Source organism: Pholis gunnellus (genome assembly GCF_910591455.1).
Source record: "Pholis gunnellus genome assembly, chromosome: 17".
Classification (NCBI taxonomy): Eukaryota; Metazoa; Chordata; class Actinopteri; order Perciformes; family Pholidae; genus Pholis; species Pholis gunnellus.
Window position 1 is genome coordinate 13306649 of NC_136544.1, and position 21405 is coordinate 13328053.

The 21405-nt window shown below is 45.3% G+C and overlaps 1 protein-coding gene across 1 annotated transcript in view; it reads left to right on the top strand.

The window, feature by feature from the left end:
* cep112 (centrosomal protein 112) overlaps window positions 1-21405 on the top strand; it is a gene marked incomplete at both ends in the record, with an annotated part of 83293 nt that overhangs the window by 26036 nt on the left and 35852 nt on the right. Inside the window, 3 exons of the mRNA XM_079176849.1 lie at window positions 8493-8628; window positions 12033-12140; window positions 16548-16730. Coding sequence (XP_079032975.1) covers window positions 8493-8628; window positions 12033-12140; window positions 16548-16730 — 427 coding nt within the window. The remainder of the gene's footprint in view (window positions 1-8492; window positions 8629-12032; window positions 12141-16547; window positions 16731-21405) is intronic.

Consider the following 21405-nt stretch of genomic DNA (forward strand, 5'->3'; position numbering starts at 1 on the left):
GATAATCTTACGCATAAAAATGTGTAAGTGTAATTTATTGATGAACATTCCAACAATCCTCACCAAACTCTGCAGTTCCCCTCAGCTCTTCATATCTTTTTAGCGCCTTTCAGCGCTTTGTTTTGGATTCGTGGCCCATAACTTCCCTCTCATCAATCCCGTCCTTCTTTAGTTTCCCCCTTTACTTCCCCCTCGGCTTCTTCCTCCCACCCTTCAGCTCTATCACTCCCTCCCTCCTCTCCAGAGCGGCTCACTCTGCCGACACCCCCAGACGTCAACGGACTCCGTCCAACCAGTCAGAAGAACACTCCACTGGGTTTCCCATACAGGACCATACTACTTGGTCCCGGACGAAAACTAGAATGCACAATTAAACACGACGCCCATTCGACAACCTCAGCTCCGGCTCCAGCCTTACGCAGCCAAAAACCCAGTCACAGTGCCATCGCGCCCCCCCCCCCCCCCCCTTGAGAAGTCTTCAACTCTTTGTCACAACACAACAGCAGCCCAGAGGCAGTGGGTTTAAAAATAACGGGTTGAGCGAGGCTGTTTTTCTTTCCTTAGGTCCTAATAAATAGCCCAAGGCACTTTGTGTCTTGGCCAAAGACTTTTTGTCTTCTAAAAACAAGGATGGATGCTTTTTCGACGAATAAGGAATTGCATTAAGCTGTAGGACATGCTTATTACTGCCGTTTCCTTTGTGTTTCTGTCAGTGTGAAACGACACGGAAAGCTAATGTCGCAGTTTTGTGGCATTTAGTATTCAGCATGAAAGATCGCAAAGGGACATTGATGGTCGTGCCTGCTTATTGTTTGCGTTTGTCATTGTCGGCTCGGCAACAGAGGACGAGCTTAAACACAGCAGACGGATCCGTTTGTGCATAAATTATCCCTTGTTGTTAGTATCAGTAACGAGCCAGTCATTCCCTCGCTTAGTGTTAAACACTGAGAAACTGCAAGTGGCCCATCGGGCTTCTCAGCTAATTAAGTACTCAGACTCCAAAACACACACACACACACACACACACACACACACACACACACACAAAATAAGCAGTGTGATGTCTACCTGCCTGCTGTCGAGGCAACACTGATGGCCTTTAAAGGCGATCCAGGAGAACTTCAAAGACGTAGCGAGACCGCTTCATGCCGGGGTGTGTCCGTGTGAAGACGGGTGATGAAACTAAACAAGTTGAGCTGCTCAACATGCCCTCCAGACACTGCGTGGTGTGTGTGAGTGTGTGTGCTTTGTGTTACGATGAGTGTTGATCCACAAACTCTCCTGTTAAAAGGTTATATAGCGGAATCTGTCGGTAGTTTTGATTATGGTCGTTTATATATATATAGAGCTGTTATACACACACCCCTCTCTTTCCATGGTGTACGCCCACTCTTTCTCTCCAGAACAAACAGAAGAAACACCACGCTGTCCTGCCATGCAAATAAGCATCGCTGTGTCAATTTGAGTTCCAGGTTCTGGGTTACTATAGCAACAACAACAGGAAAGCATCACAAAGCTGTGCAGAGAACAAGTTTCTCTCTTCTTCTTTCATCCCGACGTGCCTCAGATCATTACAGGGCATTAGCATAGAGATGGAGAGATGCTGCACCACAGAGGAGGGGTGGGGGGGGGGGGGGGGGGTGGGGGGGCTCGTCTGGGGAACAGCTTGCCTGCGTTTGCAACAGTGACCTCCAAATCAAAAAATTAAAAAAAAACATCGGAAAAATCACCTGAATGTTTATGGTCGAGAGGCATAACAGCTGGTTTATTGCTACACTGCTGTATTTCTCTCCTCTTATGAAGAGGCCGTCACCCTCTCCCTCGTTCCAGTCCTACTTCCGCTCTTTGACTGCGCCTCAGCGGCGACTTCTGCTCAGTTTGACCGTTTTACAGTTTGGAACGGCAGAGGCCAGCGTCTGCTTTAGGCAGCCGGAGAAGGGGAAAGCGCGCTGGCCTTCATGAGAGGCTACACGCTGGCTGTCCATTCCTGTGCCCACTCGGTCACGGATGGGATGTGTTTACACCAACTCTTCCCTTCAGTCATAATCCTGCTCGTCCCTAATTAAAAATCCCTGCTGTTCTACTATTGTTTAAATGTTTGTTGTAAGGTGCCCGCCACCAAGCGCCTGTTTGATTTAGTAACGAGCTCTTGAGACATGAAAACGTTTCTTTTTGGTAGGTTGTTAATTAAGTGTGTGTTGGTCCGGGTGTCATTGTTTCTTTCTTGCTGTTTGTGCATGCCTGCCCACATGTTTGTAGGAGATAGTGTCCCCTCTGCTCTTAAAGGTGCAGGATGCATCCGCTATGGTCTTTCATGTTATTTTGTGCGTGTGCACATGCAAACCCCTACATCTGTGTGTCTTTGAAGTGGTCTTATCTTTCCCAGCATTCCTCTCCCATGACAGGAGGGAAGCAGGGGTGGTGGTGGTGGTGGTGGTGGTGGTGGTTGTCCGGTGAGGGACCAGAGGTAGCCGAGCGGACCCAGTTAGTGCTGAGGTGCAGGAGCAGGTGGCGGTATGGATCCTGAATATTGGAAAAGCTTCACCGGCGCTCAATATTTACTCCCATGGCAACTGCATTGAAAGGGGAGGATGGAGACGGGTTAAGCGCTGGTTCGATACTAAAGACCTGACAAAAAGGGAAGGACTGTAAAAAAAGCTCTTTAACTGGGACCCATTAGCCGAGGTTGGTAGAGTTTAAGGACGGTTACGTCCTCCGATACGCTTGCTGAATTCACAAGTACAGTTAAAGGTGCTACATTTGAAATTCAGAGCGTTGATTTCGCGGCAATCACCCGTTTTCTGTGTTTCTCTGGGCTTTGTTGCAGGCCGTTCTCATCCAGCATTCGTAGCTATATCTGCGTAAAAGAATGCGCCGTGAATCGCAAATAAATGTTGTATTTTATCCACTTAATTATGAACTAAGTTCCTTCCTCTGAAGACGGGGTTCATTTGGAAAAGACTGTATGCATGTAACGGGCGGAAATTGACACTTGTTGCCGGCTTTCGTAGGAAAACGCACGAAAGAATGAGTGACTTTCCATAGGGTGTCATATGATTCGTTGTCTGAGGATACGTTCTGTGTTTACATAGCCAGGCCAGCCGCGGGGGGGGCGTTTTAGTGCAAGTGAGTCTCTCTGTCCCCCCCCCCCACACATGGCTAATCACCAACGCTCCAAATCCTACACACTGCCCCTTTAATAGAGGTGTAGGGCTAAGCTCGCCGTCTGCTATCACTGCAGTAATATCTAATGGAACAAGTCAAGTTCTCCGCTACTCTGGAAAATAAGTTAATATCTGTTCACCGGGAGTGTCTCGCGTCACTTAATGTGTTCGCCTGATTGACTTTGAGACATTTCCACCTCACGATGTAATGACATTAAATCGCCTCGCCACGCCTACCTGATTGTCACGCATAACCCGATTTGACATTTTTTTTCATTAAACTAGCTCACTTACAAACACGCACTGACAGTATTATTACAGTTAATTCATGCACTGAAACAACTCAATCCGGAGAGAGCGTCTTCGGGGCTTTCATCGTCTCATTAAAAAAAAGCTTCCAACTTCATTTCCCATTGTATAATATTTGGGATATGTAAATACAGTATGTTTACTTTCGGGACTCGTGCCGAGTTGATTTAGCATTATTATGCTGCAGTCTGCATAATTCATAAAGCCAAATAGCATGTAAATGCACAGCGAAGGGAAGAAAACCCCGTTTCCAAACCATGAGTAAGATCTCTTCCCCTTCTAGTAAAAAAAAAAAATGGGTTGTTTTAGAAATATTAAATAACTCCAGAGCCATTTTTGAAGTATGTGTTATGTCTTTTTAGTTCACCCACATGTTTATCCACCCACATAGTGGTACTGTCAGCCTGGCCTGCACCACATCCCTCTTCATCCCTCTTATCTCTTTAGGGTGTGTAGTTGGCGTTGACACACTACCCAACGAGAGCGAAAAGAGCGTCATAGACAACTGTTTGTAGAGATGAATTGATTCAGTAACGTCCACTGATCTGCGACACACGATACTCGAAATCTCTTTGAAATGAAGCTATGTAGAGCTGTACATAATGTGCATTTGATCCAAATATGCCTCAAAGTAGTAAAAACAAAAAGTCCATCTCAGTGACCCAGATGTCTTCTTTTGCCTGACCAATAGTTACAAAAATAAAATATGAATTCCACTGTCAAAGAAGACCAGAAAATATTCACATTCGTAACCAGGACTGAGGTGTTTATTATCAAAATAGTTACAGATTAGTTTTTCTGTTGATTGACTGTAAGTCCATGGGACTGGTATAAATAGTTATTTAAGAATTAGCAATTGTTTTATTTGATTTATTCTGTACCCACATGACTGCCGTGCCCTGATGCCACTGTGGGAGACGGATAATAAAAGAGACGCCTCTTTCTTTCTACCTAAGTGGCCATTTTGTTTCCTATCTTGATATGAAGATCCTGTTTATTAAACAGGCCACATTTGTAGGCGCTTTCGCAGCCATCAAGCTCAATGACTCTCTGTTTTCTATTCTCTCTCCGTCTTTAATATTTTCTCTCTTTTGTATTCACTTATCTGTGGTCTGTCTCTTATTCTGTGTCTGTTTTTCTTTTCTTTTCTTCCTCCCCTTTTCTCTTTCTCTTGGGATGAAAACCAAGCCTGTGTTGTTTTTTTTTCTTCAGAGCGCGCTGAATATTTCAGTTTTTGCATTTTCTCTCTTTTTATGTGCTCCCTCTTTTTTTTTCCCAGGCCCCTTTGATGTGTCTGTGGATTCGTTATCATTCCGTTTGGATGAGCTCACAGAAGCAGATGCGCGGGACTCTCGCGTGCACTTGCGCACACACACACACACACACACCACGTGTACACACCACGTGTACACACACACACACACTCGCTCTCCATCTTTTTATACTAGAGACCAGAGGCATCCGCATGCAAGCGTGCATTCTAGTCTGTTTGTCAGTCTTTTCCATGCGCCGCTCCGCCCACATTACAGCCCGTACAATTCTTAAATACTCCACTTGCATGAAAAGAATATTTGCACAGGCAAGTAGAGTCGCCTCTGTGTGCATTGACTTTAATGTGTACTCTTTGTGTGAACTCTACGTGGATGTTTATATACAGTAGGTTCCTTGTCTCTTTACAGGCGGCACGTGGCATTGTGTGGTTAGGGCAGTCCGGAAAAAACGCCGGCATCCCTGCACCCCTCCTGTCTGCCAGGCGGCTGGATGGCGGAAGCTCTTTCACCCTTTCTAGCACAAACACTCCTCTCTCTCTCGCTCTCTCTCTCTCTCTCTCTCTCTCTCTCTCTCTCTCGCGCCTCCTTCTCGTCCTCCCCTTTAAACAGCCGTTTAGGATTGAGGGATGAGAGGACTTCCTCTTTAGAGAAGGCACATCTTTAATTTGAGCCTCGTCTCCTTCCACTTTTCTGACCAGAGATCCATTTAAAGCCGACGGGCCGCCCTGGCGCTGGCAACCCCTCTCCTTCCTTTACCCTCTCCGTTTCTCCCTGCCAGGCCTCCCTGACTCCTCTCATCTCACCGTCAGTGCTCTGTTATTGATGGTGACACACTGTCTACCTCTCCAGTGACCACACCCACACAGGGGGAACACACACACACACACACACACACAGAGTTATTCTCAGAGGAATCACTGAAGGTGCCATGTGTTCACCTGCTCTCTTCAGCTTTAGAGAATAATATGTTTCAATGTGTCACACACTGGAAGTTCGCTGCAGTGAATTTTTTTGGTGTATCCTCAGAGGTATAGGCGCCGCTCCAACTTAGTCATAGTGCATTCCTTGAGTAGAGTTGTCAGTCACACACAGAGTTTGTGACTGTGGCTCACGAAGAAAGGCACACACGAGCGCCGTCGTCTCTGAAGCGAGAGACACACACACACACACACACACACACACACACACCCACCCACAATTCATTTCTGCTCTGCTCTTGGAAGTTTTAAAAAAAAACTTGCTATTTCTGTGGCATCCTCTTTTCCATCTTCCTCTCTTTCCGTCTTTTTCCATCTTAGTCTCCTCAAATCCTTTTGTGTCTGTCTGAGCCCGGAAGGCAGCCATGCAACAAGACTGATTAATAATTACAGAGTACACAAAATTGGGAAAGAGAGAGAGAGAAAAAAAACACAATTTCTTTGTCGTTTGATGTCCGACATGAGAGAGACCAAAATTACAAAGAGACAGAACACTATAAAGAGGAGAGAAAGCTTGCACATTCCTTTTTCAATCCTCTGCTTCTGTTCTTTTTCCTTTTTTCTCATGTTGCTGTTTATCTCCTCTGACTTCCTCTGTTTCCTTTTTGTTTTTGTTTTTGTTTTTTTTGTATGTTATATCTTCACAAAGTTGTTGCTTTGATTATAGGGAGTGATTAATGACTGAACAAGAATGCAGACTTTGTGAGTGTGTGTGTATGTTCCGGCAGAGATTGTAGTGATCTCTGTTGGCGTAGGTTGTTTTTGTAAGGTTGCACGTGTGTTCTCAGTACTACCTGCTCAGCTTTCATCACCGTGTTAATGAACCATGCCCCCTTATGAGTGTGTAAAACACACACGCACACACTTGTCAGTCCTGCATTGTGAAAAGATAAACGTGTGAAGAGTGTGTGTCCTCCTCCACCACCCGCCGTGTGTGTGTGTGACTGTTGTCATTTTGCCGTAGCTGCTCTTCTAATTGGTTTAAAGTCTCACCCACCGGCCAAAAAATAAATTCCGCTTGTCGGTCTATGGGGAATAATTGAACATACAATGAGTGTTAATTTACAAGGGAGCAAGAGACAAGCGCACCAAGACACAGCCACACACACACACACACACACACACCACATCCTGCTATATTCTCTGCCCAACATTGTCATGTTCTGGCACCAATCACAAGAAGATTTCACTAAAATCGCAGTGAACAAAAAAAAAAGCTGCACAGCAGTTGCGTGTCTGCAGCCGAGAAGAATGTCTTCACTGTGCGCTGAAGATTCAATGAGGTTCACCCGTTGCATTGTTACCATATACCACACATGAAGAGCAGGGACGGGGTGCTGAAAGTTCATCTTATTCTCTGGGATTCTGTGGCTGAGAGCGGAATAAAATGACCCGTTGTTGTTTGGACTTGATCTAAAAACATGAAGTTATCCTCCATGTTGCTCCCAGCGCTGCATTTTTTATTTTCTTTAATCATTTATCACGAGACATTCATTGAATCTGATTTGATTCTGGTTGGATGCTGCTCTGTGCTCTTGGAGAGAACATACAAATATTTGTGTAATATATGTCATTTTTAAACGTATTTATCCAGACTGTATGTATGGGCACATGATATACAATTCAAATTAAATACCAAGATTCTTGATTGGCTTTTATCAACATGTTCTCTGAGTGGTCCTGTCATGGATTTAGGAGTCTGCCAGCTTCTTCTTTCTAACACTCCAAATCCAATATTAATATCATGTGACGAACACTTGGGAGTCGATAAAACGTGTCAGATGTGAGGGAGTGTTGACATGATTCAAAACTAACTCATGTCATTACGCGGGACGACAGAGTTTCCTCATCAACTGTGAAGAGCACGCCAGACGTGTATTTGTAGCTTTTAGTCGGATAAAAGTAATAAAATTAGGTACTTTGTCTGCTATTTATGACGTAAATCTCTTTGTGTGAACGTAGGTTTAGGACACAAGTTTGTGATCACTGTATAGTTCAACATGTGAATTCACCCTCACACACTCCCTTCACTCCTAGCTTTGTCATTCTTTCTACCCTCCCTCCCCGACACACACTCCTGTCCCCACACCCTTCATGTGTTTAGGCTTGACAGCTGCTTGGTGTTACTGTATATGATGTCGTGGCTGGGCCTCCTGGCTGGGCGCTGACAGCTCTCAGTATGAGGCTGTCCTTCTCAATATATGCTCGTCAATCCGTTCAGCTCGCAACGCTACGAGCTGACATTTGCCGGCAAAAGCAGCAGCGTACCCGCATTGGAGGACACGAGGTGTTTGACTCTCCACTTCTTTCCAATGAAGTAATGACGAAAATAACTAGAGACCATCTTACACAACGTCAAATCGGGCCAATCTTCATCTTCATCTTAATTTTGATCTCAACTACACACATGTACATTTTTGCGGTAAACATCTGGCAGAGTACTCAAATCTCTTGAGTTGTAGTTTCTGCTAGAGTAGGTGTCACCGGGACCACACACACACACACAGAAGGTGAAACGATACCAGCTACACGCTGTGTCGGTTTGTAATAAACATATGAAATCAGATTGAACTATTCTATCAGACGTTTCTACATCCGTCTCTCTATTTTCTCTCTTTCTTTACTTCCTTCTCAAAAGCATTTTGAAACTACTGTTTTGAAAAGTTCTTGACAAAGCATTTCTGGATCTTTTCATATATATATATATATATATATATATATTATGTGTGTGTGTGTGTGTGTGTGTGTGTGTGTGTGTGTTTGGTTTGAAGGAAGATGGAGAGCCAGCTGGACAGAGCCAGAGAGAGCCAACGGCAGCAGATCCAGCAGGCAGACACGGCGCTGGAGCAGTTCAAGAAGCAGGTGGAGCTCAGCTCTGAGAAGGCCTACGCCGACATGAAACTCCAGGTCTGATACACACAAAGGCACAAGTAGCATGTCCGCTAACACAAAGTGATATCCACGCGCGCACACCTGTTTTCTATCACACTGTACGTACGCATGCAATGCTGTACATCAGTCTCTAATACGAATGCACATTAGCACATGTTTGGTTTCCCGTCGTGTGCCAGTTACAGATGCACTTTTCCCCTCCTCCCTTTCATGTTTGCCTCACCGCAATGGGAGTGAGCTGTTTGACAAGCAGTAACCAAGACAATGCACACACACACACACATTTTTGTGGTTGCAGAGACACAGCCTGACCACAGATGCAACAGGGCGCCACGCTGGCTGCGCTTGAATCCCTACGTGTGTCTCCCCCCCCCCCCCCCTCCTCTCGCTTCTCCTTCATCGGCTCCTATACCGAAAAGCACACACACACAAAAAAAATGATCGACCCCCCCCCCTCCCCCAGGCCTTTTTTTTTTTCACTCATTTAGAATGCCGTGATTTTATAATCCTGCTCATTAAGCGGGTTCGTTTTGTTCATTTCTCCGCCGTCGCACGTTGACCTCACTTCCTCTCTCAGTCGGCGTGACGTGGGATGGTCGGGTTGCGATGGAGGACGGGTCACTTGCTTTATAAAGCAGCCAGACTAATTCGTACGTCGGGCCCGGGCTCTCGCGCTCAGCGCTCCACACCGCGTGGGCTGCTGCTCATTGGGAGAGTTCTCCAATCGATGCATACCGCCGCTGTAAACCTCTGATGCTGTCTTACAACACAGTTTGGCTATAGGCGTTTTTTAGTGCTGTATTGACGAGGCTGCGCTGAGTCCTGGATGTTTTGAAAGGGCTGCATGTCAGGGAGATTAGCAAGTTTTAGTCACTGATTAGTGAAGTTTTTCGGTGTGTTGTAGTGTAAGAAAATGTCTCGCGTGGGCGTCTCTTATGCATTATTGTTTGGTGGGCACGCACGGCAACCTTTATTCTCCCAGAGTGAATTTAAAATGTTTTGTCGTATTGACGAGATGTGCTGCTTCCATCTGAACCCTGAAGAATGCAGAGAAGACACCCAGAAGACTGAGACCTCCTTTGCCGTTCAAGTGAAGAAAAAAAAAACACTGTGTTCAAGACAAAAAAGTGTTGTTGACAGACAGAACTTTGGTCCGCTTTCTTGGTTGTTTCTGCTTCTTGAACACATGTTTTCTTTTTTTTTTCACAGGATGGGAAGTGATATCATTGGAAAATGTCTGTAGTGCTATATTTTCCCTCCTCTTTCTCTCATTTTTCCGTCTCATGCTCGTTCCCTCTTTTCCCATCGCGCCCCTGGCATCCCAATCTCCAATCTGACTTTATCCTCAGCCCACATCAAAGCCGAGAGAGCAGCAGCCTCTTCTGCATCCCTGTCATCCTCCCACCCTTCCTCGCTGCGTTACATTTTCCTGCAAAAGGCTTAAATGCTGTAGAAGTTTTTTCTTTTTTACTCTCTTTTTATTCTTCCATGTTTCCGTTCTTCATCCTCTCTGTCTGCAGACAGTGTTGTATGTAAATGGGTTATCTCTATCCCTCTCTTCCTCTCTCTCTCTTCCTCTCGTTTTAAAATCTGTATCCCGCTTTAAGACGGCTCTTAAAGGAAAAATCTGCTCTATTTTGCATTGGGAATCAAATCTCTGTCGCGTGCTTAGTTCAAAGGAGGCTTCAGCATTTTAAATGGATTAATTAAAAAACATTTAGCATTTTCTGAGCGTTACACACAGCGTAGCCCAGATACAGAGGCGTCTCACTAAATCACATTTCCAATTGTTTCGATTATCGTCACCTGAACAGAAAATATGAACGTGGTAGTTGAGATAAATAGCATAAATATCGTCAAATGCATTTTTTTTTTTTTTAGAAGTTTCATAAAAGTCCTCGGAGGCAGAAGCTCGTGACTTTCTAGCTGCATGTCTTTGACGCGAGCCTTTGAGTTGCGGTCATTTTCTTGGATCTGTGAATATTTAAATTTTTATGTGAACTACTGTATTACATATTTAATGTTAATTATAATATCGTACTTTGATAAATGGCTCAATATATTGATGTGTTTTTATAATAATATCATGACGATAAGATCACACGTGACAAATACATTTCTTTCAGATGGCAGTTCAACTTTGAAAGAAGCATTTTACGCCGGCATCACTCTGCTGTATGACTGTGTTTGGCTGGTTTCTGCATGTGTTAGATGTATTGTTAGGTGCTGTGATTATGAGTGCATCAACTGTAACTGATGAACAAATACTGAGCAGAATTCTGAACAAAAATGTATGTTCAATCTCCTGAAATATGAGACTTTGAGTCACATATTATGTGGGCTTTACAGCAATGTAAGACCCACATAATATATTAATATCTTAATATTTCAGATGGCGAACCCAGCCTTAATGTTTGTGTTGTTTGTTTAACATTTATTTAAACCATTACAATAAGTCTCAACCAACAATATATAAATAATATTGGTAAAACAAAAAATATCCGAGAGGGCTGCAAGTGTCCGCACGGCTAAAGTTGCGTCACAGCATCAGACGCAGAGCTTTGACGAGCTTTGAGAATGTGGGTTTGCCGCATAGAGTTTAAAATCTATCAAATGTTTCCTCATCACAACTACACGTCAGTGTAGTATAGAAAGTCTAACCGAGGCTTAAGAAGCGTCGAGGGGGAGACGTAGTCCCTAGCCGCTGATTGTAAGTTGAACATTCTTCTAATATTAGCTAGTCTGGTCAAGGTTGATTCATTTCCCTAAATATCTCTGTATTCCCGAGCAGGCTGATTGGTCCATAGGGGCCAAACTCTAGCGGATCCTTGTCCTCCTTATGAATGACTGATATTATATCCTCTGACCAGCTCGTGGGTGGGTCATTGTCATCTAAGCTATCGTTAAAGACTGCACAGAGATCAGGTGTAAAGTCTGTCACAAAGAACAGTGTAATGGTTTCCTCTATTTTGCTTTTGGGGCTGCTAACTGCTCTGCCTAAGTCCGCTTTGCCAAATTGAGATCATTAAAAAATCCCTTTTAATTTTTGCCACTCTTTGAGCCTCATCTGGAGCATCATCGGGGTTCTGCTAAAATGTTTGAGCTGCCACTTGTTCTACATGGGGAACCTCTTATTTTAGATGCTATGATATTTGACTGTGCTCTCCTCAAGGAGACGACTTGCCCGACTCCCGATCTCATAATATCTTCGACTGGTGTCTCTAAGAGTACTCCATCCATCGCAGCTCTACAACACAGTGTTGTTTCAGTGAATCATTGTCCCCGGTAGTTTTATGCTCATGTTCTAGTCTCTTTATATCACTGTCCAATTTACACAAACGTTTTATCATTTACGTATCTGAAAAATTGAATCATTTTTTTTTTTTTGTCCTTTGCTTTTATTCTTCTCATGCCCCCAGATGGAGAAGGTAGAGGAGGACCTGATCCGCTCCAAGTCCCTCAGGGAGAACCAGGCCAAAGAGTTCTCCCAGCAGCTCGACGCACTCCGACAGAAATTCGAGCAGCAGGTCTGTACGAGTCTCTGTCCATCTGTCGACAGTGTGTTTGTCAACCTAAACCTGTACGTGTGAGAAGTTCTTTTGCTGAAGCCAGTGGAAAGAGTTCTCCTCTCGCTCCTCATCATCATCATCATCATCACGTTGTTGTATCTTTTCTTTGGGCAGCCGGAGCCAACCAAAGGGGACTGACATGCATTTTGTTATTCCTCCACATCTGTTCCACCTGATTAATTTCTCACGATAAGGGACACGCTTTAGATTACGCTTGGATTGCAGCTCAATAAATATCCTAAACGTTGCCAATTGAAAACGAATGCAATCTGCATAGCAGACACTCGGCCCGCTTATCGTGGCATCGCTGTCACTCTTCTTCTTCGATTAGGAGTCGAGAAACCGTTTTTTTCCCGCTTCTCATTGAAATCCAGCTTGCTGATAGGAGGACATCTCTTCTACGGCAGCGGATTCAATTAAACCACAGAAATGGATATTATCGGAGGCCGACTAGTCTCATTGTAGCAAAGTTTATCTTTCTATTACTTACATTTCACTTTAACCTCAGCGGGCAGCCAGTGGGATTTTTTTAAACTCTGATTGTATACTTTACCGATGTCATTGATATTTTAGCCTGAAAGAATGTGTCGTCTAACCTAAAATCTAATTTTCCCTCTTAAGGCCGTGTTTAGAAAGTGTTATAAGATACAAAAGGTGGCTTGAAATGGCTTCACTCAGGCATAATCATTCATTCCTGCATAGCAACTAATAAATGATAAGACATTCATTTATCCCTAGATTGCCATCAAATAATGTATAATTTAAATTTCTTTTATTATTCCTTTAAATGAAGACGATTTAAGAGAAAACAGCACTATCTCGTGTTTGTTTCCCATCTGTATCCGCGGCACGATTCACTCCCAGCACTCAACCTGTCCGTTAATAAGCATGCGAGCACTCATCTCCAGGACGGATGAAGTTTACGCTGCGTGTAATTCGCCGTAGATTTGCCGTAGAAGGATAGAAGGCCGGCGTTATTTCCAAGGAGAGCAGAGAAACGGTTTCCTGTTATTGATTTGCGCCATGACTGAACACTTTGTGTTTGTAAATCACACTTTCAAAAGATTCAAATAGGATTTTTGTATCCACCAAAAACTAATTTAACTGGGGGAAGTGGGAAATGCTCTTTCTGCAATCATATATAGTCATAGAAATCAGACAATGCCACTTAAACCTTTAAACAGATTGCACGTGTATCCAAAAGACATTTTCATGCCTCTAAAGTGATCCAGTAACGGAGAATTTATCGGTGTTTTGAGTGCCGGCTCCAGCGCGTTGCTCTGAAGGTATATCATGAATTCCATCTCATGTGAAAAACCAGGTAAGTAATCAAAGCGTTGCAGGAACAACTGAAGCGACGATTATCATCTGCTGCTTCAGAGTGTGGGGGTGCAGTTGACAGTTGAAGACAGCTACACAGGGTTAGCAGCTCGTCAGGCAGCCTTTTGTCTTGAAGATGAAAAAACACAGAAAGACGAAAAAGGCCTGTCGTCGTGATGATGTTGATGCGAGCGCTGGTGACATTAGCTGCGCAGTTAGAAGGGTAGACAAAGAAAGAGGACTTCTTTTTTTTTTTCCTGTACACACGCGTGAAGACGTGTGATTATTCATGAGTTACTGCGAGCACAATCGTTTCATGTTGTGTGTGTGTGTGTGTGCATTCTTTAACACACACACACACACACACATACACACACAGCATGACCACGGGTACTTTGTGTGCGCCCGCTCACCCATGTGTCTGTGCATTGTGTCTCCGCTCCACAGAGATTGGTGTCACACGATTGCAGGAGGTCAAGTTTGTCCATTCAGATGCTCACAAAGGAACATTCCCTCAAGGGCGACTTCAATGAGACGTTAAAAAAAAAAAAAAGGGAGAGCTATGTATGAAGGAGTTGTTTTCCAGCCGACCCTGTTTTGCAGCCGGACGTCACGGCCGTCCTGACGGAGCTCTGCCTCGTGACGCTGGAGTGACGTGGGGAGGTCAGATGTTAGAGTGGGAGAGCAGATAATAAAGGAGTCTATAGTTTATAGACACGCAAGTGTGTGTACGAACTGTACGTAGAGATAAATACTTAAGTCCAGCGGCGCTCACCGGCCATCTTCAGCTCAGATCTTACAGTGAGGAGTGAGAGGCTCGTCTTTCTTCCATCTTCTCCCGTCCTTCCCACACCCACCCCAGCCTCCCCTGCTGAGACCAGACAGGGCTTCTGTTCAACCCTCCTCCTTCCCAAACATTTCAGATTCCCCCCCCCACAGGGGCTTGAAAGAAGCCCATTACCTCACTGTCCTGTCTCAATGCGCAAACACACACACACACACACACACAACCACGTGAGGCCGGCCTGACAGGAGTCGTGCTGTGCAGTACCCACTCTGTATCCGTGGCACCAAGCTGTGCTGTAACCGACTCAGTCTTCCCTCATAAACGCCACGCCGGCCCCTTTAAGAACCGCAGCACCCAGCATCCTCCGCTGCACGCTGGCGCTACGTGATGTCACAACCAGGCTCGTAGCTGGGTCTGCTCTCTGTCATCTCTTCTCCGTCTTCCTTTTCCCTTTTTAGCTGTCTTTCTCACAACGGATCTATCTTGCCCAATTCTTCGTCATCCTCGTTTCACTTCAGATCCCTTCAGACCCCCCCCCCCCCATGACCCGAGACTCTGAACCGGAGCGAACAGTAAGCCACGATGTCCTGCTGGGGAGTTCTCGAAGCCACTGCCTGCTTGTCAGTCTGTCAGCTGTGAACTTGTGCTGCTGTATGAATCTGACTATCACTGTGGGACAACGTATTCTGGCTGTGGATCTCATCTATTATGGAAAAAGGAAGTCTGTGGAGTGCACCGTAGACAACATCAGCATCGCCAGTGGCAGCACGTGGAAGATGTTGCCCACATCCTACATGGTGTTTGTTTAATGGAGCTCTGTAGTGTTCTATTACGAACTGGAGAAAATGGGAATGTGTGAGGTATTTTGTGTGTGTGTATGTGTGTGTGTGTGTCTCTCTTTAATGCCCTTAACTGAGCCGCAGAGATAAAATACATTTTTCCTGTTGCTCTTTTCAGAGGGCAAAGCTCTCTCCAAACCCGAGGGGTGAATTCTTGACTGCCCAAAATGAAGTGTCCATTGTGGCCTTCCTCTCAGTGCTGGGGACGGGATCCGGCTTCCTGTAGATAGCCGTCTCATTCATCACCTGCTCTGAATAGAGCGCAACGTCCCGAAGATAGGGGCCGTGGGTGTAGCAGGCACCGGGGCACAGAGGCCGAGGATCTCCGCTTCTCTGGCAGGCCAGGTAGGGTGCCGTCAAGCACAATGTGCGGGGGATTAGCTTCAAAGCAGGGAAGCGAATGGGCCCCAGGCCGCCTGCTGTCCTTTCAAGACTCCGGCTGGGACTGCGCGGCGGGATGATGTGGGGGTCACTGGTCCCCCCCCCCCCTTCCCGCCATGGGGGAGTGGGAAGGGAACAGAGCCTGGGAAAGGCTTGGGGGGGGGGGCTCGGTGCTGGGAGCTCTGCTGCCAAGGCTCACCTCTCAGCAGGTGACTCTCCGCTCACTGTCGTGCTGGAACACGGTGTGTGTCTCAGCTGCCAGGACGATTAAGCCCTGAGAAATTGGGGCTTTGTGTCCCATTAAAAGTGTTGTATTTTCCTCTACTGTATCGTGTGTCGCTGGTTGTAACTCCAGTGAGACTGAAGCCTTCTTGTTGACTGGTGCATACAGCTCCTTGCTATACTTCACATATATCCTCATGATAGCAGCCTGGTGGAACCTTTCAGCATCTTCTGGGTTCTCCTCAAAAGTTTTCGGCTGTCCTTGCCTCTCTCGCTCCAGTTTTTTTCTTTTTTTTTTTTCGATTTGGGTTTACAATGATCATCATATTCATCGCCTAAGCCGATTTTCGCATGCTGTCAGGCGCATAGCATGGGGGCATTGGGTAGTTGCTGCTGCCAGATGGCTAACCCCTACCAGCCTGCATGCGTAGCCCAAACTAGCTGCTCTTTTATATGCCGATGGCAGAATAGGGCGAGGGGGGACCGATTTGAAGAGAGAGAGAGAGGAGTGGGACATTGAGGGCTGGTCTGTACAATTGGTGGGAGACGGCGGGAGGGCGGGTGGAGCGAGCCAGATGTAAACACATCACTTCATGTCTGACAACGTGAGGAATCGGAGAAACTTTTCTCGCTTTTTTTCGCCCCCATATTGGTAGGGTGTTCTAGGTGGAGGGCATAGGGTTTGTTTTTATTTTAAGGAATCGGACGAAGAAAAAGATGAATGGATCGGTGGATGGACAAGTTGTCATGACGACAGGATTGCTCTGAGTGTGTGTTGGCTGATGAAGTCTCTCTTTTGCCTGCTTGTCCAATCAGATGGCTGAGCAGCGCGTGCAGCACGAGCAGGAGAGGACGCGGCTACAGCAGCAGCACAGCGCGGAAAAGGACAGCCTGGTCCAGGAGCGCCAGTGGGAGGTGAGCAGCCTGGAGAGGCAGGCCAGGGCAGCCCTGCAGCAGCACCAACAGCACACCCAGGAGTGGAGGAAGCGCGATGCCCAGGTAGGGGGTCTCCACTGATCCACGTTTGCATACACACACACACACATACATGCTGACCCACCGCTCTCCCGTGGACAACCATTTTGTATTTTGCCCATTGACGGGGTTTCCTGTGGTTTCAAAAGCACAGCGGGTTAAGACACTTTTTTCTTTTTTTTAAACTTGAAGCAACACAGATATTCGGTTGATTCGGTAGCTTTGTATCTTTTGCAAGCGTACGGAAGATTTTTAGATCTTGCTATTTGAATAAAATGACATTTTATTTGGGCAAAAACATAAAAAAGTTTTTCAAAATGAAATAAATGAAACGAATAAAAATCACGCCGACCCCAACTTCCACCGTTGTCCTAATGTTTTGCTTTTTTAAATCATTTTTTTTATCGCCGCAGGGTTTCGTGATAGAAGTGTAAGGACCAGAAACCACAGGTAGCCAGATGAAGGAGAAGAAATCTGTTCTGTTCTTTTATTACAAAAACCCGGGGCCGAATTCCTCTTTTTATTTTCCGCTGTACGATTGTGGACCAGCGACAAGCGCCCTCTACTCCCACTGAAGTGTATCTCTGCGTGGCATTCTCCTCTCACCGCATGTAGCCCTCTCCCTCCACAAAAACGCTGGGTATTCTCTTATTTCAGCGTTGACAGCCACAGTGACTGTTTTGGACATTGGGATCTATATTCATGGACATCCCTGACACCTTCTCATTACCCCCTCGCTCAGCCTTCGCCTCCCCTCCAGCCTGGGCTAGCTTGGAGCTCTGTGGGAAGCCGTTTGACAAACCAGCCCCACAACGGGGGATGTGTTCGACTCTTCCTGATGAAATGGACATTGTCAGCATGCAGACAACTGTGTTTGTTAGCCGTTAAGTGGCGATAGGGATCCGGCCACAGTCGCATAAAATGACTCGCGAAGAAATCCGACTTTACGTTCACACATTTTTTTAAGCTTTATTTCATCATAACAAAGTATAATATTTACGGCAAAGGAGCGTTTAAGAGATGAACTACGTTTACCACTAATAACAATTAAGTTTTTTCCTTGACAAGGTGTTTACCAACACTATATCTAAGGTGAACGCTTTTTTTTTTCTCGTAAAATGCAGCAATATTTGACTACTTAAGAGTCTCCCCAAGTGGCAAATTGTAATCATTTTGTCTTAAATGTTTATTTTTTTTGGTCAATTTTAGGTGTTAACAATGAAACTAGAAGAGATGCTCCCACGAACATTCAAAACGACCCCCTGTTGCTCGTTCAAATGTGAAAATATTCTTTCGTTCGTTCGTCAGCTCTGTTACTCAAGTCATACCAGTATACTACTATACTGGCCGGCTTGTGTCACAGCAGTCGAAAACGTCTTCAAAAAGCTTTTCATTCCAACTCAAATGTTCCCGTGTCTAATATTTTTGGAGAACGTATTTCACAGCACTCATGACACACCAGCTAGTGTGTTGTTTGGGTTTCTGGAAACGCCGTCACAAAACGGGACACTTCTGCTGATAACACGCCGTCCTACTCGTGTCAAAGTGACGAGTCGTCTTGACAAATCTTAGGATCTCGGGAAGGCGACGGGGAAACAAACTTTCCCCCAGTGCTCATCTCGTATTCTCAGTTCCTGTTTGCTCGCGCAGCATGTGTGAGCAGAGACCAGACGCCTGCCTCGTGTCAGATGTTAAATCAAGATTCTCACTCAGGCCTTGGACGGGGTTGTGCGCTTTCTGAAAGTGGTGGCGATGTGAGCTGGTTTGTTCTATGGATGTGCTGTTAAAATGACAAGAAGCTGACACTCCGGCAGCAGATATGTATTAAATATGAGGTTCTTTTTGCACTGAGCAAAGCCTCTTATTACTAAACACTTCTGCTTTACCTTAAGTTACCCCTTAAGAACTCGGCCCTGTCACACTGATAGCAATGTGGCCCCCCTCGCTGGCCGCCGTTCTAAACCGTCACACAGGGCTGTTGAAAGTTTATGAAAATATGAATGGCGCTTTGAAAAAGAAAATTTTCAGATTCCAGTAAAGTAAATGCCACGGCTTCATTTCTTCTTCCATCTCGCTTGTGCTTCTGGGAGGAAGCAGGACTTTTCAAAGCACACTCCCACCACATGGGTCAGATGGACAATATCTTCTCATCAAGTGACATGTCGGCAGCAGACGACCTCAATGCCTGCTGTGGCGATTGAACCCAGGCCTCGTTATTTCTGCTCGACATCCGTCTCACACTTTCTCTCAAGTCTTCCTGGAATCGGCACAAAGGACAGTTGCAGCTCGGGAAGTTGGCGAAGTGAACGGCGAATGTCTGTCGCACGCTCACAGGATGAGTAACTCCCACTCATCCCCTTGATGTGGTGGGACACTAATATACAGCATTCCTGACTCTTGCCTTGTGTTTGAGAAGGAGAGCCAATGAGTCGGAGCGAAGAAGAAGAAGAAAAATCATGGACAGGTTGTCCTCATATCCAAAATACTCTGGCTTGTCAACATTCCCACTTTTGAAATGATTTTTTCTTTTGCCGTTTGTGCTTTTAAATGTTACACGTTGCGAATTCAAAGAATCAGAATTAAGCCGCTGGATTGGAGACCTGTTGTGCGGTTGGCATCCCACCGACTCAGGGGATTAACTCTCCATTCGCAGCCTCGTGGACCCGCATGTTCTCCTAAAATAATAAAAGTATTTGTAAAACCGTGTTTTAAGAAAAAGAAAATACCAGAGTATGAAAGGAAGCTTTCGTTCGGCCGTCTGTCCAGGATGATGAAATGTCTTCTTGCTGGTTAAACATGTTTGCCGACAGCCACTTCTGTGCTGCTCTGTCAGCTGATCAATGCCCCCCCCCCCCCCCCCCCCTCCCAGAGGACGAGGGATCCATCACTGGTACTCTCTCTAACACGCCCCAGTCCTGGTGTAGAGGCCTTTCTTTATTCGCCTCCCCACGACACACATTGTGATGAAATCCTCCACCCATGGAGTGTTATGAATATATTTAAAATGGGCATCCTTGAAACTATTGCAGGACTTATTTCATATTCTCTATAAACTTAAGCAATTTTGGAGAACGTAAAGCTTCGTTGTATGACATGATAGAAACTAAACTCCGTTTTTGTGTCTGTGATGCGTTTCGATTGCTGAATAATCTATAACGAACTAGGACGGGCATTATAAATTGATTTGAAGCCGTGCTTTAGTTTTTGTTGCAAACAACAGAATTGTTTGTTCAATGCAAATATCCATCATTCATATTTCTCCCACCGGCTCCGCCTCAAAACTAGGTATTATTTTCCAGGCTAATTATTTATCTTTCTAAAGGAACGTGCGCTGCCATCTGGACTTCAAACGGCATTGGAGAGAGCGCGAGCCTTGTGAGCTCTTTCTTCTGGGCCGTGATGGCCCAAATAATGACGCTGTCAGCGTTTCAAAGCGTCTCAATCCCAAGTACGTGATTAAGACGTGTCAAGTGAAGCGGGTGATGACAGACTGAGTTAAGCCGAGCTAAGAGGAAGTCGGATGGAGCAAACCAGGCAGACGGCTAGAACCGGTGTGCACGTCGATTGTCCCGGCGCTTGTGTTTTGCCAATTTACCGAATGATCGGTCCCCGAGATCCGGTATCGTCAAGCGGATCCCGTCTTGTCGCTCAATGATGTCCGGTAGCGGATCTCTCACTGAGCTGTGTTTGTCACTGGGTTTGTGACTCTTTGAATTATTTCATCATCATCATCTTCCCGTGCGCAGTGCATGTTGGAACCTAGCTGGTTTTTCTTCTTTTATTTTTTTTTATATATTCAGAACGATTGATCATGGGCGAAGTCATCAGTGACTCATGAAGCTCTGTGAAGAGTGTGACAGCGTGTTCTCTCTCGAACCATGAAGACATTTAGTATACGTGCATACATCACATCTTGGATCTCAGCCACATATATACATATATTTATTCGTTACTGTCGTGACAGCGTTTAAACAATCACAATAGTGTCGGCAGTTAAGGAAATGTTTTGTGAACCGATAATGAAGAATAAAATGTGTTAAAGGAATAATTTATGGGGAATATGCTTATTTGCGTTTCTCACCAAGCGTTGGATGAGAAGACACCACTCTGATGTCACTACACCTGTGCATTAACTGTGGCGCTAGATGCAGGAGGTGATTAGCTTAGCTTAGCTTAGCTTAGCATAAAGACTGGAAAGCAGGGAGACACGGCTATCTCTGAAGCTCACTAGATAATTAGCTGAATGTTGTTTGTTTAATCCACGCACAACCTGAGCTCCACAGTTACTGCACAGACCTGGGAGTGGTATCATCCAACTATCAGTAAAAGGTGAATAATAGTATTTCAAACTTCTCAAAGTAGAAGAAAAGTCTAGACATAAATAAGGTTTATAGCTTAGGTCAACAAAGTTTAAGCTAAAAGTTTTCCCACCCATCATGCTAATGCAAACTTTATTTTCTCTTCGCAGTCATTCGAGTTGTCACGGCAGGAATAGCACATGTGCAACTACTGTAATAAGATTAATGGCTGTGCTCCATTTAGGTGCGCCTGTGAGCCGTGTCAGTAAGCCAACGTGCACAATACCCGGGCCTGGCACTGACATGCCAAGATGGAATACAGCTATTATAAATGTCATTAGTTGCGGCGGTGTTTGCCAAGTCATAATATCTGCTGTGAGAAAGCTTTTTGCCTGTTCATA